A 23,710-nucleotide genomic window follows, 5' to 3' on the forward strand; every position below is an offset into this window, starting at 1 on the left:
TTATTTAAGAAGCGTAAACATTCGGGGCCAAGAATAATGTTGTCGGTTATTTCTCTTCCTGGTACAGATGCAACCTGTGTAAAAAAGATTAAGAGAGTTTAGTAGAGGTTTGAATCTATTAGAAATTGTTTTTGTGATTATTTTATAGATGACATTACAAAAACTGATTGGTCTATAGTTTCCAACAGTATAAGGGTTAGAAATTTTAGGAACTAAAATAATATGAGTAGAATTAATTGAGTAAACTCTCGTACCATCATTCAAGACTTCAATAAAGAAATTATGAAGTTTCGAAGCGGAAGCGGGGATCGGGCCAATTTTTTATGTTTCACGTAATCAAGAATTTTATAGAACCAAAATATAATGATGCATTAATTCATAAAATTTACAACATGCTTGAGAAGGAAAAAAATAGGGTTAGGTTTCAAGAAAGCGTACCCTTGAAAAACTTTTCTTCATACATGTTAAAGCTACATATGATAACCTTTTATGTTAGTTTATTGGTTTTTGGGCTAATGCTACTAAATATCGAATAAAATATCTCATATTTTATTAAATAAATAAAATTATTTGTATATTACAATTACAAACTACATGACTTACGAGATTTAAGGTATCAACCCCAACATTCAAGACATTTAAGTATTGTGCTTTTGCCAATTATGCCCCAATAGTTTTGAAAGAAAATAGTAGTATAGCCATCAGGAAGCTTTTGTAGGGAACATCTGTTTATTTTATTCCTTGATTTCAGATTGCGTAAAAGGAGTAAGAAGAGATGAGTTAATTTCATTAATAGTTTTGGTAGGAATTAAATCCAAAACAACATTCATAACTTCATCATAAGGATTTATTAAAGTGAAAATATCATGAAAATATAAAATAAATGTTTCTTCAATTTTTGTTTGGTCTTCAATCCAATTCCCATTTCTGTCTTTGACACTCAAAATCTCGTTCTTTTTTTCCCCCTTTATGAAGGCTTTTCTATGGAGGATTTATTTTGGTCTCTCTATTTTAGTCATTCCTCTCTTGATCTCTGTTTTCGGTATATTTCTTCTTGCTCTAATAGGTGATCTAATTCAAATTCAATGCCATGATTTTTTTAAAATCAATTGAGGATATTTTCCATATTCAATTCTCAGATTATTTTTGCAAATATTATCTTTATTTCCCCTTTGATTGAGTAATTTCTTTCCCTAGTGAGATAGAGATTTTGAGCAGATGTTTAAATTTTGAGTGAGTTGGTTATTTCGAGGAGTTCCAATACAAGAGGATTCTATGATCTTCTTGCATTTCTCATGTGAGTTCCAATACTCTTCAAATGTGAAAGGTCTTTGGTGGAAACATTTTCTTTTAGATTGACTATCCAGTGTATCACATAATATGGGCTTATGATCAGAGTCTGCCCCATCCAAGTTATAAATCTTTGAATTTGGGAATAATTCATCAAAAGATTCATTAAGTAGATATCTGTCTAATCTCTCCCAAATTCTCGTTGTTCTTCTTACACTAGTCCAAGTAAATATATTTCCTGAGAAATTCATATCTCTAAGGCTACAATCATCAATACAAGTCCCAAAATTTTCAAGCCTATGAGGTCCACCCTCTTTTTTGTAATTCTATAAAATTTCATTTAGGTCATCTCCAACTAACCAGGGTGATTCATCGTTGTCATGTAGTCTTCTAATTAATTCCCATGTGAATTTTTTCTTTTTTCTTTTTTTCTTTTTTTTTTTTGTTTCTGAGAATCCACATAATCCAATGAATCTCCAATTTTTTTCCTTTCCAACATAGATTAGAGTCAATATGGTGTAGCGAATATGATATGATGTTGGAAACTACTTCTTGTTTCCATAATAAACATAGTCCTCCTTTGAATCATTCACTGTTTACTGTGAAGCAAGGAAATTCATTTTGAATTCGAATTTTATTGGTAATATCTTTACCACATTTAGTCTCATATAAGAATAGAATGTTAGGGGCATGAGAGCGAGTGAATTCTCTCGATCGTCGGAATGTTTTAGGATTGCCCAATCCTTGAGCATTCCAACAAAGTAACTTCTTATTGAAAGGCAGGACTAAAATTCAGCCACTTTCTTTGAATTGGGAAGGTTATTTTTGTCTTTCAGGCGCTTGCCGTGGCATTTCTTAGCACATAGTTTGTCTTTTAGATAGAATTTTTCCAATTAGGCAGAAGTCCGACTTGTTCATTATATTTTGTGATAGATAATCGGAATGTACTTCATTCAATTTTCTTCGATTTCTGTGAGTTTTAGTTTCTTCCAATCTTTTATTAAGTCATCTGATTCCATTTTTCTGGAAGAGATTATACAAGAGGAGCAAGATAATAGTCGCTACTTGAAAGGATCTCATAAAGAAGGATCTTGGAGGATTCTCGGAGGGATTTTGGCTTCTTCGAGCCTCACCCTTAATATAAAGCGTAATTAAAACTCTCAAATTAAATCAAATTTCGTTTTAGGTTATTTAATTATTCACTCATAAGAGTTTAAAAATGATCGGAACATTTACATATGTCGTGCGTGTATATGTGTTTATAATTTTGTAAAGAAAATAATAATGAAGAAAATGGGCGGGGTCGAAGGATGGTGAATCAAAATTATTATATATTATTGTTGTTGTTTTCATTTGACTATTTTTGAGAAATAGGGTGTGGATAAGATAGTCATCCCTTAGGATAAGGGATGAATGACAGATTTTAACTTTTCATTTATAAAAACAACAAATCAACATTTCATTTGTAAAAATGACAAAATGAATAAAAAATAAGAAATAAACAAATTTATAAAAGTCTAAACTACTCGAGCCATACAAGCGAGATTGCAATTGACTTATTAAGAAATATTCATAATTACACTATAATTAAACCAAATATCTAGAGATTATCAGTTTGTCATGTTCTGAACACCACACTGACCTCTTCTCCAATCAAGTTGTCGTCATTTTTCTCTTCGAAATCGACTTCTCCAACAATAATGGCAACACCTCCGACTTGAATTTTGTCTTCATCTCTTACTCCGTCAAGTGTGGCTCCCTCTCCTTCCACCAATACTTCACCATCAACTTCGACTTGTGCTCCTTCTCCACCAATTTTATATATTGCTCCTTTGGAGCCACTAGTGATCACTTCAGTTCCATCTTCTTTTATCTCAACTCCTCCAACACAAGCTCCATCGCCAACCTCAATTCATAGTAATGGTGTCGTGAATAGAATAATTTTCTTTGAATATATCATCGCAACCAAATTTCCTCCGCCTACTACTTCAAATGCGATAAGTTTGTCTTCACTCTTCGCTCTAAATTTTTCAAACCAATTCAAAAATTTGATATTTGATTGTATAAAATATTCAAATTAATTAAACAATCAAAATGCAAAAACATAAAATAAGTTGAAAAAATATTTTAAAAAATCAAAACAAATAAATAAAATGATACTTGAAAACAAATTGGTTCAGGTTTGATATTTGAAAAAAAAAAATGATTTGATGATTTAAAACAGGAGAAATATTTTAGAAAAAAATAAAGATGTGTGATAAAAGAAGAAAAAAATTAGTTACACTAATACATATGAGGGTTTTATAATTATAAAAGGTCTTTTGAAAGTTTTTTGGGATACTTCGATGAGATATTTACATGAGCTACAAATACAAATACCCTGTAATTAGTCTCCAAAATACGCTCAACAAATATACTAAACTTAAAAACAAATAACACTACAATTGAAAATCGATTAACCAGACAATCTAAGTCGCTTTTGAACTTACCCAAAATTGTGTAACAATATTCCAGACCCAAAATATCCTTTGAGAAAGTGAGAGTTGGACTAATAAAAACTTTATCTAAATAATTGTATTCATGAAGAAAGAAATTGAGTTACGTTGGAGTATGAAAATCCCAATTAGAAATTGTCGACTGAAATTACTAACCAATTATGATGTGATGTTGATGTCATGAACGAGAAACTAACAATATTTCAAACTGGTTAATACCGACACCGTCTATATGCTTGACCTACCTTTTCATAGTGGTTCAATAGGAATCACCTTAGAAAGAAGACTTTGCTACTTGAACTATTGGACGATGGTTGATTAACTCGAGTCTTTCATATGCACCAGTGGATTTGGTCGATTAAGTCAAGCCTCCAAAATAGATTTGTCCTTTATTGAGAACAAAAAATAAAATCAGTAAAAAAAAGGATGAAAATTGAAAAAGGTGTTTGAAACAACCGAAACTTCAATGAATCGGAAGTCATGAATGGTTATTTTTATCCCATTTACCATTGAACAAAACTCTTAGTCGTTGAACAGCCATACCAAGAAAGCAATGAAGAAAGCTAGGGTTACGTGTTGTATTTTAATATTTGATGATTGAAACAAATGGATGATAAATATAACATTCAAAATAATTTAAAACCCCATGAATCTTGATTAAGATTAATAGAGAGTATATAAAAATAACAAATCTCGGTTAGAATAATTAATATAATATAATATTTTAAATTTCAAAACAAGATTTGAAAATGAGTTGATTTACAAGATTCAAAAATTTAAAACAACTATTAAATCTTATTTAAAAATTTTTTAAAAAAATACTAAATCACGAGGTTTATGACAAATTATCCAATTTAAATAATGATCTTAGTTGACTTGAAAGTCTATCGGAATATATAATTGAGCAATTAATTATATTCTCATTAATAAAGATGTTGAATTAATTACACGACAATTAAAAAGGACGATAAGGACGTTTTAGAATTTCAGAAAATTGGATCCATATGATATTCATGTATTTTTCTAAAAGGATCTTGCATTTTGTTGTTTTTCCAAATGATAGTGTAATTATGGTTAATTATTCCATATTCCCCATTAAAATTCTCTGGAATGAATTATGGGCCCAAAAAACAAAGCCCATTAAAATCAAAATGAAAGCCCAAATTGAGCTGCCCATTACATTAAATTAGGTCATCAGAAACCCTAGCTTCCTTCAAATCCCTCTCTTCGTCTTCCTATCGATTTCTTCTACGACAGAGATCGGATTTCACTCTATCTTTTGTGCTTTCACGTTCAGAGATGGCGAAGTCGAAGAATCACACAGCGCACAATCAGTCACGCAAAGCACATAAGAACGGTATCAAGAAACCAAGGAAGCACCGCCACACTTCCACTAAAGGGGTATGTGATTTACTCCTACAATCACTTCTGCTCTTGTTCAATTCATTGTTTTTGTTTTTGAAATAGTTTTAATTCGACTTTTCGATTTGTGTATAGATGGATCCGAAGTTCCTTAGGAACCAGAGGTACGCCAAGAAACACAATAACAAAAGTGGGGAAAATGCTTCTGAGGAAGAGTAAACTAGAACGCTATGTAGTCGCCAAGTCTAGGGTTTTTATATTATAAGTTTTTCTTATGTTGAATCTTTTGTTATCGCCCTAATTTTTGTTCAGTAGTATTGCTATTTTGACTCAATGTGGAATCTGTTGCTTCTGAGGCCTGTTTTACGACAATACATTGTCTGATTTGCATTTTTAAGGCTTGAATTATTGGTTACATCTTTACACACAATCAATTTGTGCTGTTGATGCTCTCTTCACTCAGTAAATGCATGTTTAAATGGTGGGTTTAATTACAATTTTTAGTCCTTCACGTTATTGATGTTTGTTGTTTGTGCTTATTTGGGTTGATTGAACTTTTAATTTTGTCTAATATATCTTTTACATAAGTTTAGGATCGGATAGACACAAGTTATCGGACTACACTCAAAATTTGATCCAATGGTTGCAATGGTGCCCATCTTTGCTGCAAAGCGTTTGACTTGTAGCTTTAGATTAGATTTCTATGGTATGATGGGATGAGAGCTTGATTTACTGGGCAACAAGCTTTGCAAATTTGATTTGTAGATGTTTTGGAAGGAACTTTTTTTGAAGTATTATTAGGCTAGGATTCGAATCACAGCCTTGCTAGTTGTTTCTAGCACACTCCTATGTCAATTAAGTTAGACTCGATTTTGCCATTTGGACGGAACTATTAGAGCTGTCTGTTAAGATATTTTCAGAGATGTGTAGCCCGGATTTTGGCTATTAGAGAATTATATAATTTCCTTGGAATCCCCTTTCTAATGGGTTTTTAGGACCATTCTTGCTGACTTTGGTAATGGAATGTTTTTTCCATAGTAAGTTTGCTCCAAAAGTTTTTTTTTCTGTTTTTTTTTTTTGGGGGGTATCATTCATTTACTTTGATTGAATGTTTCTGGGCTTCTTTGATTACAATGTTAGGCTGCGCTATCAAGTTTTTTCTTTATGCCTTTTGTACCCGAAAAGAGGGAAAGAAGCTTTGAGATAATGTGCTCAAGAGCTTAATTGTTAAGTTTTCGTTTGGTAATCATTTGATTTTTTGTTTTTGCTTTTGAAAATTAAGTCTATTTCATCTACATTTCTTACAAATGATCTACATCTTTCTTAAGTACAATAGTTGAATTTTTAGTCAAATTTCAGAAATAAAATCATCTTTTTTAAAATTATTTTTTTTAGTTATCAAAATTTGGCTCAAATTTTTAAACAAAATTTGGAGATAGAAGTAGTGTAAAAAAAAGATTATCAAATAAAGTTTGAATTTTTTGGTTTCAAATTTTATCTGATCATGCTCTGTGTTTGAAGATGGTTATGGTTGAGTTATGAAGTATGAAATTAGTATGTTTGAGTGAGGAGGATGTGTTTAGGATGTAAATTGATAAAATGAAGTTTCTTTCTAAATATGCAAAATAGAGAAAGAGGAGATGGAGTTTTTCATGAATGTGTAAATTTAAATAGTGTGTATTGTTTACTAAGTTGAGTTATTTAATATCAACTTATAAAGTTGGTTAGCTAAACAAATAATATTTTTTAGAAGTCCATATTATAGGATCAACTGCTTGCCTGGTTTTCTTGTTGAACGTGATCTGTATGTCATCACATGTTGGTCTGAACTGCGCTTCTAAATGTAGGTCGAAATATTGATAAACTATGGAGCTAGATTGATAGATTTTAAACAACAATAAAAGTATATTTAAATTAATAAATAAGAATCAACTTTTTTTTTTGTTTGATGAGCTCACACACTTGTCATAATATTAGATCCACATTTGTTAAAAATTATATATTTTGGTTCCCACGCTGATTCTAACATCCTCAAATACACGTATTATAAATAGTTATTTATACTAGTTTCATTTTTTTCCAAAATTCATTGATCAACGAGATTGAAAGTTTATTATTAATTATTTTTTTTAAAAAAAGTTGGACTAAACTCAGTGTCGTAATTTAACCAGAAATATGTCTTGAGGCTTTTGTGCTCAAGTACATATACATTTATTATTGGTGCATATAGCAATGTTGTGGGCATTTCCAGTGATGGATTTCGGTATGTGATTCAAACCCTATGATAATTTACATGGTTGATACTTGGTAGTTCGAGCTTTTTGGTGTGAGATTTAAATCATTAAAATTACTTTTGTCATTTTTAAAATAACTATAAATTATGTTTTCAATCCTTCAAATACTAATTTTGATGATATGGATTTTTTTAGCGATGGATGATATGAAGATAGCATTACATGATAAGGGAAGGTAATTTGAACACTCATCCAACAGATATTTTTCTCTAGCCATGAACTTGCCTAGAGAAGATTGGATAAAATGGAAAATTACACCACAACAAGCATAGTTTAGTTAACAAGATATTCATTGCCTATTATAAGATTTAATTTTCCATCCCACAACCCCCCCCCCCCCCCCCCCCCAAAAAAAAAAAAAAAAAAAAAAGGCAAACAGAAGTCTAAATATGTCTGTCAGCTACAATTATAACTTATATGGCTTTGTATTTTTAAATTACTTGTCCAAAACTAAAGGCAAAAAAGCATCTAAAAGAGGAAGCAACTGCAGATTTATGTTCCATTTGCAAGGCATGGATTAAATCAATAATATAAGAATGACAAAAATACTAAAATATTTTGGACCAAACCAACCGCACGATATCTGCTAATTCTCTCAAGACTGTGTTGTTTCTTCCAGTATTGTGATGTTCCTGCTGATCACTCCATCTAGAAATCATGTCGTTTCTCGGAACTCCCTAACAAAAGCAAAAATCTTCAAAAAAGAAGGCTTTGAGCGTGGAGAAGCTTATACTGCGATCGGTTCACTTACTGCGCTCGGAACATGAGCTTCGACCTGTTGAAAATGTCTTTTTGTATAAAATAATGTTTAGCCAAAAAACTAGGGGAGGAGAAGCTAGTTGATGTTTGAAATTAAATCTCATTCAGTGAAGGGGGCTTGTATAATTCATGGACTTTCAGCGCACCAACACAAGAAATGAACAAAATTGTTGTATTTTTGAGTTGGATTCCATTGACATGGCAACTAGTCTTGGAGGTCAAGCCTGATCTACAAAAATATTAAACTGACCTTAGCTGATTTAAATAGTTCATCAAGCACCTCAGACAGGGTTGGATGTGCGTGAACCGCTAATTTAATGTCCTGCACCAATATATTAGATGTCAAATATGAGACAGGATTGGAGAAGATTATGCAACTCAAATGGTCGCTCTAGTCTTTTTTTTTTTTTTGTGGGGGATTGCAGGGGGAATTGCTGAAGTTTGATGGAAGTTGCAATTACACCCTCAAACTTTCCATTATAAAAATTTGGCTTCAAACTTCTACAAGTGTTGAAATTAAACCCCCATATGATAAAAATTGAACCCTCAAACTTATACAATTGCTACAATTATGTAAAAGTTTTGAAAGTCCAGTTTTAACATTTTTATACGTTCGATGGCTCAATTTAAAGTTGAAAGTTGAGGTGTAATTGCAACTATCATCATACTCTAGGGGTTACTTTTGCAATGACATTTTTTTAATCAATATGATTGAATCGCATCTGTTAACCTCATCAGGCATTCCACTTCCGCCATGATTATATATTCTTCTGCTGTGGGGGAGGGGGGCAATTTACCTGAATACGCGTTCCTAGTGCTATTGCATTCGATGCTTCATGGATAAGATCTGCAGCGTGCAATCCAAAAATATGAACTCCAAGTATCTCTCCATTATCGGGTCTATATATTAGCTGGATGAGGCGAAAATAATGAAATTATCACCAACTGAAACCATCGTCAATATACTACTGAAGAAAGGTCTGTAGGATTCAGAAATATAACCTTGGCTAGACCCTCTCCTTCATTTTCTGCAAGGGCCTTTGTGTTTGCCTTAAAACTCGTCTTGGCAACACTTACTTCAAATCCCTCCTTCTGAGCTTTCTCCCTGGCTTGAGGCTGAAATAATTAAATTATGCATTTAGTTGATCATTAGACATTGAAACTTGAAAGTACACATGATCAAATAGGGAAAAGCCTTGATAAGATGTAAATGCAAGAATGCAGTGCTCACTGTTAACCTAATGATGTGAACAAACATAATATAATGTAATCAATATCGATCAATAATGCGGATCGACAAAAAAAAGTTCCCATGCTGAATGTGTTTTTACCTCAGTTAGTCCAACCATACTAATTTCGGGATGAGTGAAACAAGCTGCAGGGACGCTTAAATGATTGAGCACATGATCCCTTCCAGTAACTTGTTCAACCACTGTCAAAAGGTTGGTGCTTCAATGGTTAATTGTTTAGTTGGGGTTTATGGCACAGATAATAATTGACTGGCAACTACTTACCCGAAATGCCTTGTGCACTGGCTGCATGAGCAAGCATCATCTTCCCATTCGCATCACCAATGCAGTACACGTGAGGAACCTACCATGTAAATTACGTACAAACTATGATTTTTTAAAAAAAATTGAATAAATGAAATATCTAAGGATAATTATAGTTTGCATATCTGGATATGGAAACTATGATTATGATGGTAAAAATAAAAGGCTAGCCAAAATAAATTCTATGTACTACATACCAGTTTTCCATTTGCATCTACCACTCTCATGCGCTCATCAACAGGAACGAAACCACGTTGTGTGACCACATTGATCTACAAATAAATTTAAAAAAAGATTTTGAAATTGTTAAATATATATGAACAACTAAAGAAGGTCTATGTTAAATTAGTGCTTGAGGAGGCATACATTCTCTAATCCAAGACCGTTGGTGAATGGGGCCCTTCCAGTTGCAATCAATGCTGCATCTACCTGTTGCAAGCAAAAGAAAGGCTCAATATTTGAAGATAGTATCAGCAATGCAACCAATGCCTTTACAACAGATAACAGCATTTATTCTTGCAATGTAGATGGCATTGAAGAGTTGACGTTAGTTTTCTCATCTACCCTTGATTATCCCCAGATCCTATGAGTATTTGGGAAAACTATATAAAGCAGTTTTCCCACTTGAGCATCATCAGTTTTCCGGTAAAGACAGTTACCAAAAATATGAGTTACCTCTAGAGTATCTTTAAGTTCCTTAGTCTTTGCATCTATAAGCTCTATGGTGACAGGCTTCCCATCCTTTGCTGGAGTAATCTATATAAGAATACCAAAGAAAACACAAGCCAATTTAAAAAAATGCAAAAGATGAGGGGAAAAGGTTTTAGCTGCTGAAGTACAAAACTATGCATAACCTTAGATGCAAATACTCCAGTATGGTAATCAATTTTTCGTGGATTTATTAGAACCCTCTGGGCCAATTTTCCAATCTCGGGATCAAATCCAGGCATAAGCTGATCAAGTGCTTCAATAAAGGTAACCTGCAAAGAGGAACATTATGATGAACTACGTAGTACAAGACATACTAGTCACTGCTTATTCCTTTTAAAAATAAATGAAGAGTTACGTGCCTACATGGTTCACTATCGGTTATAATAGATTGAAGAAAATCCCTGCATCAGTTTTGTTTTGAATACCTGGCTGTCCATTGACAGAAAAAGTTTGTTTTAAATACCTGGCTGTCCTTTGACAGAAAAAGTTTGTTTAAATACCTGGCTGTCCTTTGATAGAAAAAGTTTGTTAATTTTTAGTCCCTTCTATTTTTGTTTGACATCCAAAAGATCCTTTCTTCATGCCCACTACGCCTTTCTTTAAAATATAATGAGAATCAATGAAATAGCATTTCATTATTGGTATGGAACTACAGAAGGGCTGAGGAAGCCATGGAGATTACAGATAACAATTCCACTGTGCCCACTAGGCCTTGTTAAAGCATCTTTATTGAAGAAACCGTATTCCTATCTTCTAAACTTCATTTTCCCTACAAGCGTTGGGTACTTCTAAACTTCATTTTCTCTACAAGCGTTGGGTAAAGATGCATGCAGCAAATTTAATCCAACATTGTTTGGTCCAAACTCATGTTATAGAGTTATAAACCACAAAAAGGACAGCCTCATCAGAATGCTAATCAAAAAGTTCCAAACATACTTGTGATCCCTCTCCCTCCCCCCCGCCCCCAAAGAATATATATATATCAAACCTGAAATAGGAGTGTATTGCCGTCTAGAATATTTAAGAAATGTCCTGAAACTATTTTAAGTTGCCAATTAATTGTTTATATCCAAGAACTCAACTGACATATTTTCCGCAGCACAGTAGGGGAATTAAGATAGAGCAACAAATATTCAACCAAAAACTTATAGTAACAGCCTGACAGATTTAGAAGGGCTTCAACCAATGTTTTCACATTTCTTATTGATTTGTGCATGTCTCATGTAATCAAGAAACAAATACAAATAAGTTAAGATACTGGACAACATTAAGGGTAGGCATTTTAATCTGTAGAGAGGAAGACCAACCTCACTTCCAAGGGCAGTGTACACATCGCTGAACTCAAGACCAATATAGCCACTTCCAACAATGGCGATCCACTCAGGAACAAATTCCAGTTTTAGTGCATGGTCGCTGGTAATAACAGTCTTCCCTGTATAAAACCATCAATTAATTGAGCATCAATCCCTACAAATAATTAAACTTTAAGAAAAATAAAATTAAACCAAAATATTTTTTTTTTTTAAAAAAAAAAATGATTAATCCCTTTTCTTAGAAACGACAAGATATTTAATCAAAAGAGAAAGAGGATAGCCTAAGTAGAGAGAACCCCCACCCCAAAAAAAAAACCTAAAAGAAAGCTTTCTAGTTGTTTAAAGGTTGTAGTTAAGTGAATATTACTTCAACAAGAGGAAGTTAGCTGCACATTTTTTAAAAAATAAATAAATAAAATAATAAAATAAAATAAAAACCCATTTGAAGACTATCTGAAAATTAATCACTACAAGCATGTGTCCAAAGAGATGACTCGGCACTCAAAGAATGTGAAGTTTGTCATGTGCTGTAATGGTGAATATAAAATGAATTTTTCAAGTACAACTATCCACTTCACTCATGAGAATAAAGTTGTATGCATCCCCACTGCATCTACGGTTTTTCATTCACTAATTACGGTATTCTTTTTTCTTTTTATGAGTTATTCACTAATCACTACTCACTTTTGTTGTAGAGGAATTATGTTCAATGAGTAGTAAATTCTAACATCTTAACTTGCAGGATAATACTGTCAGCAAACAGCATTGATATCCAAGTCAAACATATATAATACTTCAATCATCTTTAAAAGTGCTCATACAATTAGTTAAAGTCAACAATTCTAAGTTATATCTAAATGCACCTACTTTCTCCAAATTCTGGGTAGAGTGCCAACTCAAAAGCAAAGTGGGTTACCTAACTCCACCAAATTCTGAGAAGAACTATTAAGAAAATTATTTTCTCAACAAAAGAAAGAAAGGAGTACATTCCATCATCTCACTTGAGTCAGACTGCAATATAGTTCAACGCTATTAATTTTAAAAACAAATCTAGCATTTTGCTACAGTTTCATACCCCTGAATTTAAAACTTTGTTTCATGGACATTTATATTATAGATCCAATGATGATATGAAATTAATATTTACCACTTCCATAAATGTTTTTGGAAATCTCTGACCTTATCTGGTGTAATTTTAAGTAGTCGTGTGATTATGATCCAATGACTGAAAAGTTAAGAGTCAACAACTTCATTCAAATTTGAGTCTTTCCCATGACTTTGTACCCAAGATTTCAAGAACTCAAATAACTGATACACTTCAAACTAATCATGGACGAGAAAAGGAGGAAGATTAATGTTTACCATCGACTTCAATGCCCTTGGGAACAAAAGGGACAGAACCAGTGGCAATGATTATGTCTTTTGCAGTAACTATTTTGTCAGAAGAACCAATCTGCACCTTTTGAGGGCCCTAAAAAATTCAACCAATGCCATGAGATAAATTAGTGAAATGGACATCCGTGGAAAAATCAATCGCTTTATATTATATGGGGGAATCAATTGGAAGGTGTAATCTTGATGGCTAAAAATTTTCAGGAAGTATGTTTAAAATTCAAGATGAAAAATTCCAAGGAATGGATCAAGTGATCAAGTTCAAGAATCAAGAAGACAAGAACCAACAATTTTATCAAATAGATCAGGGGGTTAATGTCTCAATACATTACAATTTGACTGATGACATGAGAAACAATAATTGCCACAAATTCATCTAAAGGTATCCAGGAAATAAACTCTCTTCTTGAACACACAAGTAAACTTACCAAAATTGTACCAACGCCTGTCAATATATCCACTCCAAGGGCTTTCATTGAGTTGGTCAAGTTATTACGAATTTTTGAGGCAAGGTTATTGGCATGATCAGCCACTCCTTGTCTATCATATCCAGCAGCTGATACCTATAGACAAGTTAAAAAGAATGGGAAGAAGTCAGAAGATTAATAGTAGTTAAACGACTCCAATCGACCAACGGTAAGGATAGAAAATGCAGTTGTTAAATAGGCACATATGAATAGCAATGATCCTTCAAAAAGATAACTAATATGTACTTCTTCAAGTTCAAGATCTCTGATTCGGTAAACTCAGTACCTGCAAACCCAAAGCCTTCAAGTGATGTTCATTCTGAAGTTCACGCATCCTACCACTTACAGCCAGAAGAGCTTTAGAAGGAACACATCCTCTGTTTACGCAAGTTCCACCCACCACATCTCCCTCCACAATGGCAGTTTTCAGACCCTGCAAGAATAGTATTCTACAGAATTACACCCATTTCGTATGTACGATCATTACTAGTGCCAATCAAATGGACAGACTGGATTGAAGTCATATATCACGAATATTACCAAAATATTTAAATTTTCGGCAAAATTCATTTACCATATTGTCATTAAACAGTGATAAAATGACAAGGGCTGTATTAAAGCGACAAAAACATAAGTAGAAGATACAAGCAGAAACGGTTTGAGCTGGCAACAAAAAACAGAGTCGAGCTACGGTTGGAAACCCTTTTCAATCAAACGAGGGATAAATGTAATTGAATAACAACGATCTGGGTTAACGTAACATACGCACGAGAATTGATACAACCAACTAAACTAGAGCTTCCTTAAGAAATGAAAGAAACGAGCAACCAAAGCTACTTTACTGACCTTCTCAACAGCATGAAGCGCTGCTCCATGACCACCAACACCAGCTCCAATAATGAGCAAATCGTAGTCGAATTTGGAGGGACTTCCATTGCCGGAGAGAGCAGCAGAGACTTTCCCCCTGGAGCTAGAGCCAGCGGAGATGTGAAGTCTGTTGGAATGAGAGCGCTTGAAGGATGAAAATCCGAGGGCCTCACGCCGGAGGCCGCAGAAACGGAGATTGATGGGAGCGAAATCAGTGGGGGAATTTGATCTGAGAGGGGCGAATGAAGAGGAGGAGATTGAAAGGGAGATTGAGGACTGCATTTCGAGATTGATATGGCGGAAGAATCGAAAGGGGAATGAAGGAATTTGAGGAAGATGATGTGAAGAACAGAGATCTGAAGAAGGGAGTGGGAAATGGTTTTGGAAGAACAGTTGGAGAAAGTAAGCCTCGAAGAATCCGTTGAGAGCGGGCGGATATAACTAAGGGCGGCGGATAGACATGTAGCCATTTTGCTGTCCTACCTGACCATTTTTACTACTATGCGCCTTCTGAACCCATAGCTTGTGAAAATTTGGAGCGTAACAACATAATTACCTTTTTTTTCGTTTTTAAAATTACTTACTATCTGTTTGGTAGAGGAAGCGGATTTCATTTTAAGCTTTTAGATTAACTAAATTTTATAAATATATGTTTGATAGATCATTCGAATTCTATTTTTTCAAATTATTTTTAATTTACGTGATTTAAACGGTATAAATCTTGAAAATAATATCGGTATATTTTTATTTTATCTAGATTTCATAATTATATTAAATAAGGATTAAAAAACATTTACAAATACGTTATGTCATATTATAAACTCGATTCATTTAAAAAAAAATAATGTATTATATAAAGTACTATAAATTGTATGTTATTATAAAATAATAATTATATAATTCTCTTTAATATAAATCGTATTCATAAATAAATTTAAAGTTTACTATCAACTAAATATTAATAGGTAACTACAACAAGTTTTATGATTTATAAATATATAATATTAAACTCATTTTAAACATTTGTTTAAATCAAAAATTGGTTTTTGAATATGCAGATATTTCAAAACGTGAAATACAAATTGAATCCCTTGTTTTCAACTTTATGTTTTTGAAATCTCTATCAAACAAACCTTTAGTTGTTATCATTCAAAATTAATTTTGATGCTTTTAAAAGTATACAATTAAAAATTAAATCAAAATTTGAGTGACTAAAGTCATATTTTTTTTAGTGATTTTGAATCAGACATAAGTGATTTAAATTCCAAAATAATACTCAAATATGCAATAGACATAATATTTGGATCCCGTTTAATAATTTTTTGATTTTATTTTATAATGATTTTGAACATGTTTGATAACTATTTTGTTTATAGTTGTGTACTTTAAAATGCGTGTTTGTCTTCTTGCTAAACCTGTGTAATGGTTTTCATGACAAATATGTGAATTATTAGTTGAATTCCATAACAATTATTTTTAAAATAACTTTTTTAGATCCTTTAAGTAATCATTTGATTTTTGTTTCTTTTGACAACTAAATTATTAACAAAATTCCCAAATTCCATGGTTTCGTATTTCTTAATCAATGTCCGCACGAGATTTCCGGAGAAACTTAATTTGTGGATTTGTTGGTGGTTCGATCTCTAACCCTCGATTATGTCTTCTGCTTGTTGGTGAATTATCTTTGGGCTCTCTGGAAGGTATAATTGCTATGGAAAGAGTTTCTCTATTTATAAAGCTCTCTAATGGACTTCACGGGTCTGAGCTTGGTTGGTCCATGGTCTGGCCTCTGGACCCAATTAGTTGGACTTTGACCTACTTTGGCTTTTGGGCCAAATTAAACTCATTTTTGGGCTCACCTGGACTTTAACCAAATAATTATATCAAACTGGTCAGATTAATCTTGATTCAACGATCGTGATGAAAACACGTGGCGTCATCAAAATTCGTCTTCAACTCCAATTCAAGACACATGTCAACTCCTAATTGGTTATAAATTGAATATTTTGGAATTTCGTCATTGATTTGATGAATGACATGACAAATTTTTATTGGTTCAAAATTTCTTCTTCAACAAATGCCCCTTTTCGAGATTTGTACACAGATGTGAGTGGATGAATCTCGAAAAAGATAAAGCTGGAATCAAGATACAAGCAATTTGTTCTTGACTTTGATGCTCCCAATTTAATCAAACCATAAATTTAGTACATAAGTTTAATTAGAATTTATGACAAGTATAGCCTGTTGGGGATGATGCCTCAAACTCTCGTGTCCCATAGTTTATAAACCACTGTAGTTTGTAAACCCAGTTTTATACGAATGCTTGTGATGTATAATATATGATATTTTTTTCACTACTTGTCTTTGAACATTGGATGTTTTATTTGCTTTACCACAAACCAATAAACTAAAATCTCTGGTTGTCATTATGTAACTTAAGCATGTATGTGGTGACATACAAGTTGATCATGTCAGTGATAACAAAAATGGTCTGTAGTATATGGATATAGGAGGGAAACCTTATCTTGGTAACGCTACGGATGTGGCCCGCTTTGTAAAATAGTTACAAGTGTTGTAACTTGCTACAGATGGTATGATCCTGATCATTCATGTGGAGACGTGCGAGTAGGAGTGTCCTATACAAAGAGTTTGTATAAGACCTGACCACGAAGTGTTAACCTCTCGTTATATAACGTCGTTCATGACAGAGACTTCACTGAACTAGGATAACCATAGGTAACATGACCTCGATCCTGAATGAGTTGAGAACTTCTGTCTTTGAGGGCGGTCCTTTGATTTACATGGGTGCGAGTGGCCAAGTCGCTGACTTAAACCTATCACTTTGGGTTGTTTGATTTTAGAGCTGGGAACTCAGCTACACAAGATGGAATTCACTCCTTACCCGAAGCAGGGGTAAGTAGATAGATTGCTCCCTTAAGAGCTGATCTCGGGACTTGAACGATGTGGCGCCACACACCTTCTCATGGCCTGGGAGGCGTCCACACATAATAGGACTATGTTGTATTATTCATTAAAGGGAATAGTGGTACTTAAGGAGTTAGATGTAACTACAGAGGCAAAACGTTAAATTGGCCCAGTTGTACTTACAAGCATCTATGAAGGGTTATCGTACTGTTGATTGGTTATATCTGATGGACATAGAAATATATCTATGGTAAGGAGAGTTTAGCTGTCGGTCTTTAGTGGAATGTCTGACAGTTAACAGATGGTGGATCTCGTGACTAAAGAGTTTAGTCAGTTGTCGATAGCTCAATGGATTCAAGTTGGGAATTAGTTTTTGGGTCAGTTTGTAATGTTCAAATTGACAAGAGGGAGTTCGATTATATATGATATGATTGAACAGGTTAATTATATATGATATGATTGACTTTATGTATGAGATACATTAATTGGAGGAAATTTGATATAAATATGATTTATATCCAGTGGAGGAGAAAACACTATGGTGTATATGTGATATTAAACTATAGGTTAATGAATATAATATGACTATATTTATTATTTTAATTTGACAATTCAGTTTCTCCGTAACCGTGTGTTAGTGGGAAATTCCAATCAGTTTTCTTAACTGAAGAATAAAATGAAAATCGTTTTCATTTTGCAAATGATCAAGTAATTCGCTCAAGTAAAGTGTATATTGCCTATCGCGTAGTAAACCGAGAGACTATACGATAGCTCGAATTTACTACACGATCGCATACATGCATGTGCATCTTTCTAAACGATCGCCTACGTTTTACTAAACGATCGTCTAGCGTCAGTGTTTATTAAAAGATTTTATAGACGATCGCAGCCTATTTCCTATACGATCGTGTACTCCCTTCTAAACGATCAAGCATTTTGTCTATATGATAGACTCTACCATTCTCCCACTTGCTTGGTCATTGTATATAATCTTCATATTCTCCTCCCCTCCACCAAATTCCAACAAAGTCCACTCTTTGGATTCTCACATTGAGAATACCGAGGGTTCCAAGTGGTGGTGTAGTCCTCATCTTTGTTCTGTTCATTTGGAGACCGTTCGTGAGTAGACGACTGATGGTGTTGGTGAACGATAGCTTGGTCATTCCAACGAGAGCAAGAGCACCAGTTCGCTTGGAGAGGACGAGACTTTTTATGGATAACAGTTTTTCAACTGGTATGTATCTCTTCTCATTGTTGTTTATTGTTTTAAGCATGTTGGTAATTTTGCAGTATGATGTATATCTGTATGTTTGAATGTAATTGTGGTAATTCTGTCACAATGTATTTGGAAAGATCCGTTTTCGCTCAGAGGTACTCTTGTATAAGAGTTCCTTCATAGCCAAGCTTTCAATTCAAGAAGATTTCAAGCTTTGTCCCCAATTTAATTTGATTTGGAAATAAAAACTTAAAAATTTGAATCTAACATGAAATTTGGAAAATGACTAAATTTTTAATTTATGAAAAATTTTGAGTTTTATCTCAATTTAATTTAATTTGAAGATAAAAATTTGAAAATTTGGATTTAAAATGAAATTTGGAATATTGCCAATTTTTTAATTTACCAAAAACTTTAAGTTTTATCCCTAATTTAATTTGATTTTGAGATAAAAACTTAAAAATTGAAATTTAAAATGAAATTTGGAATATGGCCAAATTTTTAATTTATGAAAAAAAAAACCTAAAATTTGGATTTAAAATTAATTTTGGAATATAGCCAAATTTTTAATTTACGAAAAACTTTAGTTTGGTCCTCCATTTTAGTTTGATTTGGATATTTAAAAAAAAAAAATTTGGATTTAAAACGAAATTTGGAATATGGTTGAATTTGATTAAAAATAAAATTTGGGGCTCGGCCCAAACAAAGCCGTTGGAATTTAATATGAAAACCCCATTACAAAATCTAATGAAATCCAATCAAATCTTGGATTTCCTAATTTGAAAAGATTTTATTTGGTAAATCTAAATATTAGGAGTTATCCTCCCACTATAAATGGGATCGAACCATCTTCTCGGTTAATTCCAAGTACAACAAGCAAAGTAATTTTTTTTCTCATTTTGAATTTTGATTAGAACATAACTTTGCTACTTGATTGTATCCTTTTGATTTGTTTTTCCTAATCCACTTGTTTTTTGATGCGTGTAATTGTGATGTGATTATGGTGTGAGTTTGCGGTGATGTGTGTTATGCGATGAACATGCAAGTTTCCCTAATAAAACCCAAGTATAAGCCTTATTAGGTTTCCTGGTAAGTCCAGGGTCGAATACAGGGACTACTAAGTAAATATGCGACAGTCACTTTGATTCTTTTGTGGTAGTATAAACAAACGAAGTGGATGGTGTTTTGATTAAGGATTTTTCCTATGCGACGGAGTTGAACACAGAGTTGATAAAAGCGTAGAGTTACAATGAGTATGTGACGAAGGGATTGAGAAAGGGTTTAGCTTATACTTCCTAAGATTATGCACAAGTTATGCGATCATGCTACACACAAATAACAGCACGTCATCTCTCAATGCATAATGTCATAACTCCTATTTCTAGGACGCATGCGATGAGTATACGATACAGTCGATAGGACTTATGTCTAAGTCTCTATTCTTGTCTATGCGATGATGAATAATGCACACATAAAACAAGGTGACCGCATACAATCATACCTATTTCTAGGGTGCATGCGATGTGTAGATAGCAATAGAACTTATGTCTAAGTTTCTATTTCTTGCTTATGCGGTTCTAATCTGACTCTCTTAAGTCTAGATTCTATCTTAGACTACTCTCTCAAGTATCTCTAAAGGGTGAAGGACGCATACATAAGACAAGATGGTCGCATAAAATATAAATCTTAAGTCATGCTAGCTAAGTACTTTTCAACCCATTCATAAATTTAGCTACTCATGCGAAGTATGGAGAGATTGAACATAGATTGAAATGAGATTTCCATTTTCTATAAATAAAGTACGGAATACAACATAACAATGGAATTGAGAGATAAGAAGCCCGGTAAGCAATGTTTTGCTTCCCGTGGCCTTTTACATTGTTCTTTTTCACTCCACTCTGTTCCAGATGTATATTCTTGCTCTCGCAAGTGTTGGCCTTCTCTCCTTTGTAACGCTTTCTGGCAGTTTCTCGATCTGTCCAGGAATGATCTCTCGACTTCCTCGTCTCCTTGCTCGTCTTCGTCCTCTAAGTATACGTATGAGTATGTACGTGAATAGACTAACGACTCTCTAACTAGTTACTTGTTAACACTAGTGGCCTTCAGTATTTATAAAGCTCAAGGTGAAGCAACCTTCCTTTCTAATGATTGCAATGATGGGCGATATTAATTCTCCTACTCTGATGCGCCAATTAATGGTCACCGAAAGTTGAGTGTACTTGCTACAGTGTGGCTTTAGCAGCTTGTTAACTAAATTCGGATTCAACCGTTATCAGATTTCCGTCTCATCGTGATTTATTATGTTGTCACATCGATGCGCAGTCTTTATGCGGCTACCTTTTTAAGATGCTTTTCACGATCGCATACGATTGCATGACTTGCAATCACAATCTTCAAGCGCACTGACACCTTGTTCCGTTGGATCACAATTTTACTTGTGTCGTCGCATTTTTCCTGCACATAATAAGTAAATTAACTACTTTTATGCGATGGGCGCATGCGATCACAATTCCTTTCAGTTTGGCGCTTTTAGACATGATATTGCTTATTTTACCGTCACATTCTCTCAGTGTTTTACTTATTTGAGCTGTAATAACTTGTATTTCTACCAGTTATCACACCTTCAAATTTAAAACAATGTTTGTCCTCAAGCATAAACTAAAGATTTTCTTTAAAAAGTCAACCACTTTTACCCTACCTAGACTTCTCGAGGTGCCTTATTAAATTTCATGAACCAATGCCTTCTTAATTTCTATCATGGTCTCTTCCTAAAATATTTCTAATATTTAGGGACCGCAAGTTTAACCTTAAAAAAAAAAACTTTACTCATTTCCAGGACATCGCATGATTTATTCCAAACTTTCTCCAACTGGTGTGTTTCCAAGTGATTTTTACCCTTGCGTGATTTAGATGTTCTTTTTGTGATCTTGCACTGATCCAAGTGCCTGGCCTTCGTTTTGGCTTGCCCCCACGGGTGTCATGCGAGCATCCAACTACGAGCAAGGCACTCTTTCTCAGTCTAAACTCATGCCCATTTCTTTATTTGGCAGTGGAGTTGTGATCACTTGATTTATGCGTTGATCACGATTTCCACCTTCATTTTGGTTTTCCCCCATGGGTGTCATGCGGATATCCAACTACGAGTAGGATCCCATCTCAACGTTATAATTTTTTTTTAAGAGTGAAATTTCTAAAAGTAGCAAGGTTGAAAATAAATACTATCATCCCCAAATTTATACACAACAATGTCCTCATTGCTGATAGATGAAACAACTCATGCGATGAACATAGGAAATTTCGTAAAAATCGTTTTGAAGGAAAACTGGTAGCCCGCTAAATTTTAGAAATGTTTCATGAATTGACTGTCCTGAAATTAATTTGACTCTAGTACATGCAGTAATAAATAAAGGCATGGATTTCATCATTGAAGTCACAATTGGTACGAGGAATAATGTGGTGACTAAATAAAGTAACAAAGATTCAATGATTGAGTCAAACTAAAGAAGATGCGATAATAAAATTTAGTAATATTAAAATGAGATACGAGAAGCGCAAAATTGAAATAAAATGAGTTAAGGAAAGACACGACCCCCAAATTTGCTCTGTTGCCCTCATCATCTTTGATCGCATCCTGTCATGCGATGGGATGATTTCACTTGCGATGGGCTGATCGAACCGGTCGCGTGTTTTTAGGTTATCACATAGCTCCATCGCAATCGTTCACTACGATCATTAGTAAATATCGAGAGGGTAAAAAGTATGAAAGACATAGTTGAAAATTCTAAAGAGTAGTGGTTATGCAAAAAGTAAGATAAATTCATGAAAGAAAAATGTCAAAAGGATACGGAAAAAAAAAATCGTCCCTGATGAGTTTGTGTCGCATATCAACGTAGGGACTACTCGTTTCTTCTTTATTTTGGATTCCTCAGGCCCACGGAGGTTTTCTCGTGATGAAAGTCTCCTCCGTGATACATCTCGACTCTTTGTCTATTGACCTTAAATGTGTTGGTCCCTTCTTCATTTGTTAATTCGACCGCACCGTGCGAGAATACCTCTTTAATTATGAATGGTCCAGACCAGCGTGATTTTAATTTGCCTGGAAAGAGTCGTAGCCTAGAGTTGAATAGCAAGACCTTATGACCAACCTGGAGATTCTTTTCACACAGTCGCTTGTCATGCCAATCCTTTGTACGTTCTTTGTAGATCTTGGCATTTTTATACGCTTGAATTCTCCATTTGTTTAGCTCGAGTAACTGAAGTTTCTCTCCTTCCCTGCAGTCTTCAAATCAAAGTTAAGTTTTCTCTCTTCCTCAGAAAGGTATACTCTAGTATATCTCAATCAACATGGGGGGCTCAGAAAGGCTTACAACTCCCCTATTTGATCCCATTCGATTAACATAAGGATGACCCCAGAAAGGTCTACCCTTGTATATCTCGATCAACATGGGGGGACCCGAAAAGGCTTACAACTACCTTATTTGATCAACCTAGGGATGACCCTAGAAATATCTACCCTAGTATACCTCGATCAACATGGGGCCCTCGGAAATGCTTACAACTCCCCCATTCGATCAACCTAGATATAACCCCGGAAAGGCCATCCTTATATATCTCAATCAACATGGGGGGCCCTGGAAAGGCTTACGACTCCCCCATTCGATCAACCTATGGATGACCCTGGAAAGGTCTACCCTAATATGAAGGAAATCGAACATGAGGAACTCCATGAGCAGCGGAATAATCGTTCCAAATTCCATTCGTATTTGAACATTAACAATTACAATCAAGAAACAGAAACATACAAGCTATGCATAAAGCGAAATTACAACATGCTTAACATAAGATCAAGGGATAGAATTATACATACCTTTGAAGACTCATCTTCAAACTCCCTCGATCAGGAATGCTTGTGTAAACTCTAAGAGTGCAACTCACGAACGCTTGACACACAGTGACCGCAACACAACACGATCACAACGAACTCAAACATAGCAATCTCCAAGATCACGAACACAGCGAACAACCTCCAAAAACCTCGAATTATGTCAGTTGAGTATGACACCACC

At 34.1% G+C, this 23,710-nt stretch overlaps 2 protein-coding genes across 2 annotated transcripts; one reads left to right on the top strand and one right to left on the bottom strand.

Annotated features, from left to right (window-relative positions):
* Nucleotides 1-4,995: 4,995 nt before the first annotated feature.
* Nucleotides 4,996-5,577, top strand: LOC120067766 (large ribosomal subunit protein eL29z). Its single transcript, XM_039019342.2, has 2 exons — nucleotides 4,996-5,186; nucleotides 5,283-5,577. The coding sequence occupies exons 1-2, from the start codon at nucleotides 5,085-5,087 to the stop codon at nucleotides 5,364-5,366; spliced, it is 186 nt and encodes a 61-aa protein (XP_038875270.1). The 5' UTR covers nucleotides 4,996-5,084; the 3' UTR covers nucleotides 5,367-5,577.
* A 2,242-nt stretch (nucleotides 5,578-7,819) lies between these two features.
* On the bottom strand, nucleotides 7,820-15,049 carry LOC120068470 (dihydrolipoyl dehydrogenase 2, chloroplastic-like). The gene is made up of 15 exons (XM_039020256.2): nucleotides 14,483-15,049; nucleotides 13,923-14,069; nucleotides 13,598-13,732; nucleotides 13,140-13,248; nucleotides 11,772-11,896; nucleotides 10,608-10,733; nucleotides 10,429-10,509; nucleotides 10,120-10,182; nucleotides 9,951-10,025; nucleotides 9,715-9,793; nucleotides 9,532-9,632; nucleotides 9,203-9,316; nucleotides 8,998-9,111; nucleotides 8,451-8,522; nucleotides 7,820-8,216 (listed from the first exon to the last, which is right to left on the bottom strand). The coding sequence occupies exons 1-15, from the start codon at nucleotides 14,783-14,785 to the stop codon at nucleotides 8,169-8,171; spliced, it is 1,692 nt and encodes a 563-aa protein (XP_038876184.1). The 5' UTR covers nucleotides 14,786-15,049; the 3' UTR covers nucleotides 7,820-8,168.
* Between the last annotated feature and the right edge of the window lie 8,661 nt (nucleotides 15,050-23,710).

Source organism: Benincasa hispida, chromosome 12 (genome assembly GCF_027475165.1).
Source record: "Benincasa hispida cultivar pf3 chromosome 12, pf3_genome.v1.1, whole genome shotgun sequence".
NCBI classification, from domain to species: domain Eukaryota; kingdom Viridiplantae; phylum Streptophyta; class Magnoliopsida; order Cucurbitales; family Cucurbitaceae; genus Benincasa; species Benincasa hispida.

Excerpts from the sequence above, each read along its gene's own strand:
- LOC120067766 (XM_039019342.2), top strand. The coding sequence starts at position 5,085 with ATGGCGAAGTCGAAGAATCACACAGCGCACAATCAGTCACGCAAAGCA. Across the intron at positions 5,187-5,282 it reads GCCACACTTCCACTAAAGGG|ATGGATCCGAAGTTCCTTAG; the intron begins GTATGTGATTTA and ends ATTTGTGTATAG.
- LOC120068470 (XM_039020256.2), bottom strand. The coding sequence starts at position 14,785 with ATGCAGTCCTCAATCTCCCTTTCAATCTCCTCCTCTTCATTCGCCCCT. Across the intron at positions 11,897-13,139 it reads CAAGGGCATTGAAGTCGATG|GGAAGACTGTTATTACCAGC; the intron begins GTAAACATTAAT and ends GGTTTTATACAG. Across the intron at positions 10,734-11,771 it reads ACACTGCCCTTGGAAGTGAG|GTTACCTTTATTGAAGCACT; the intron begins GTTGGTCTTCCT and ends TCCTCTTTGCAG.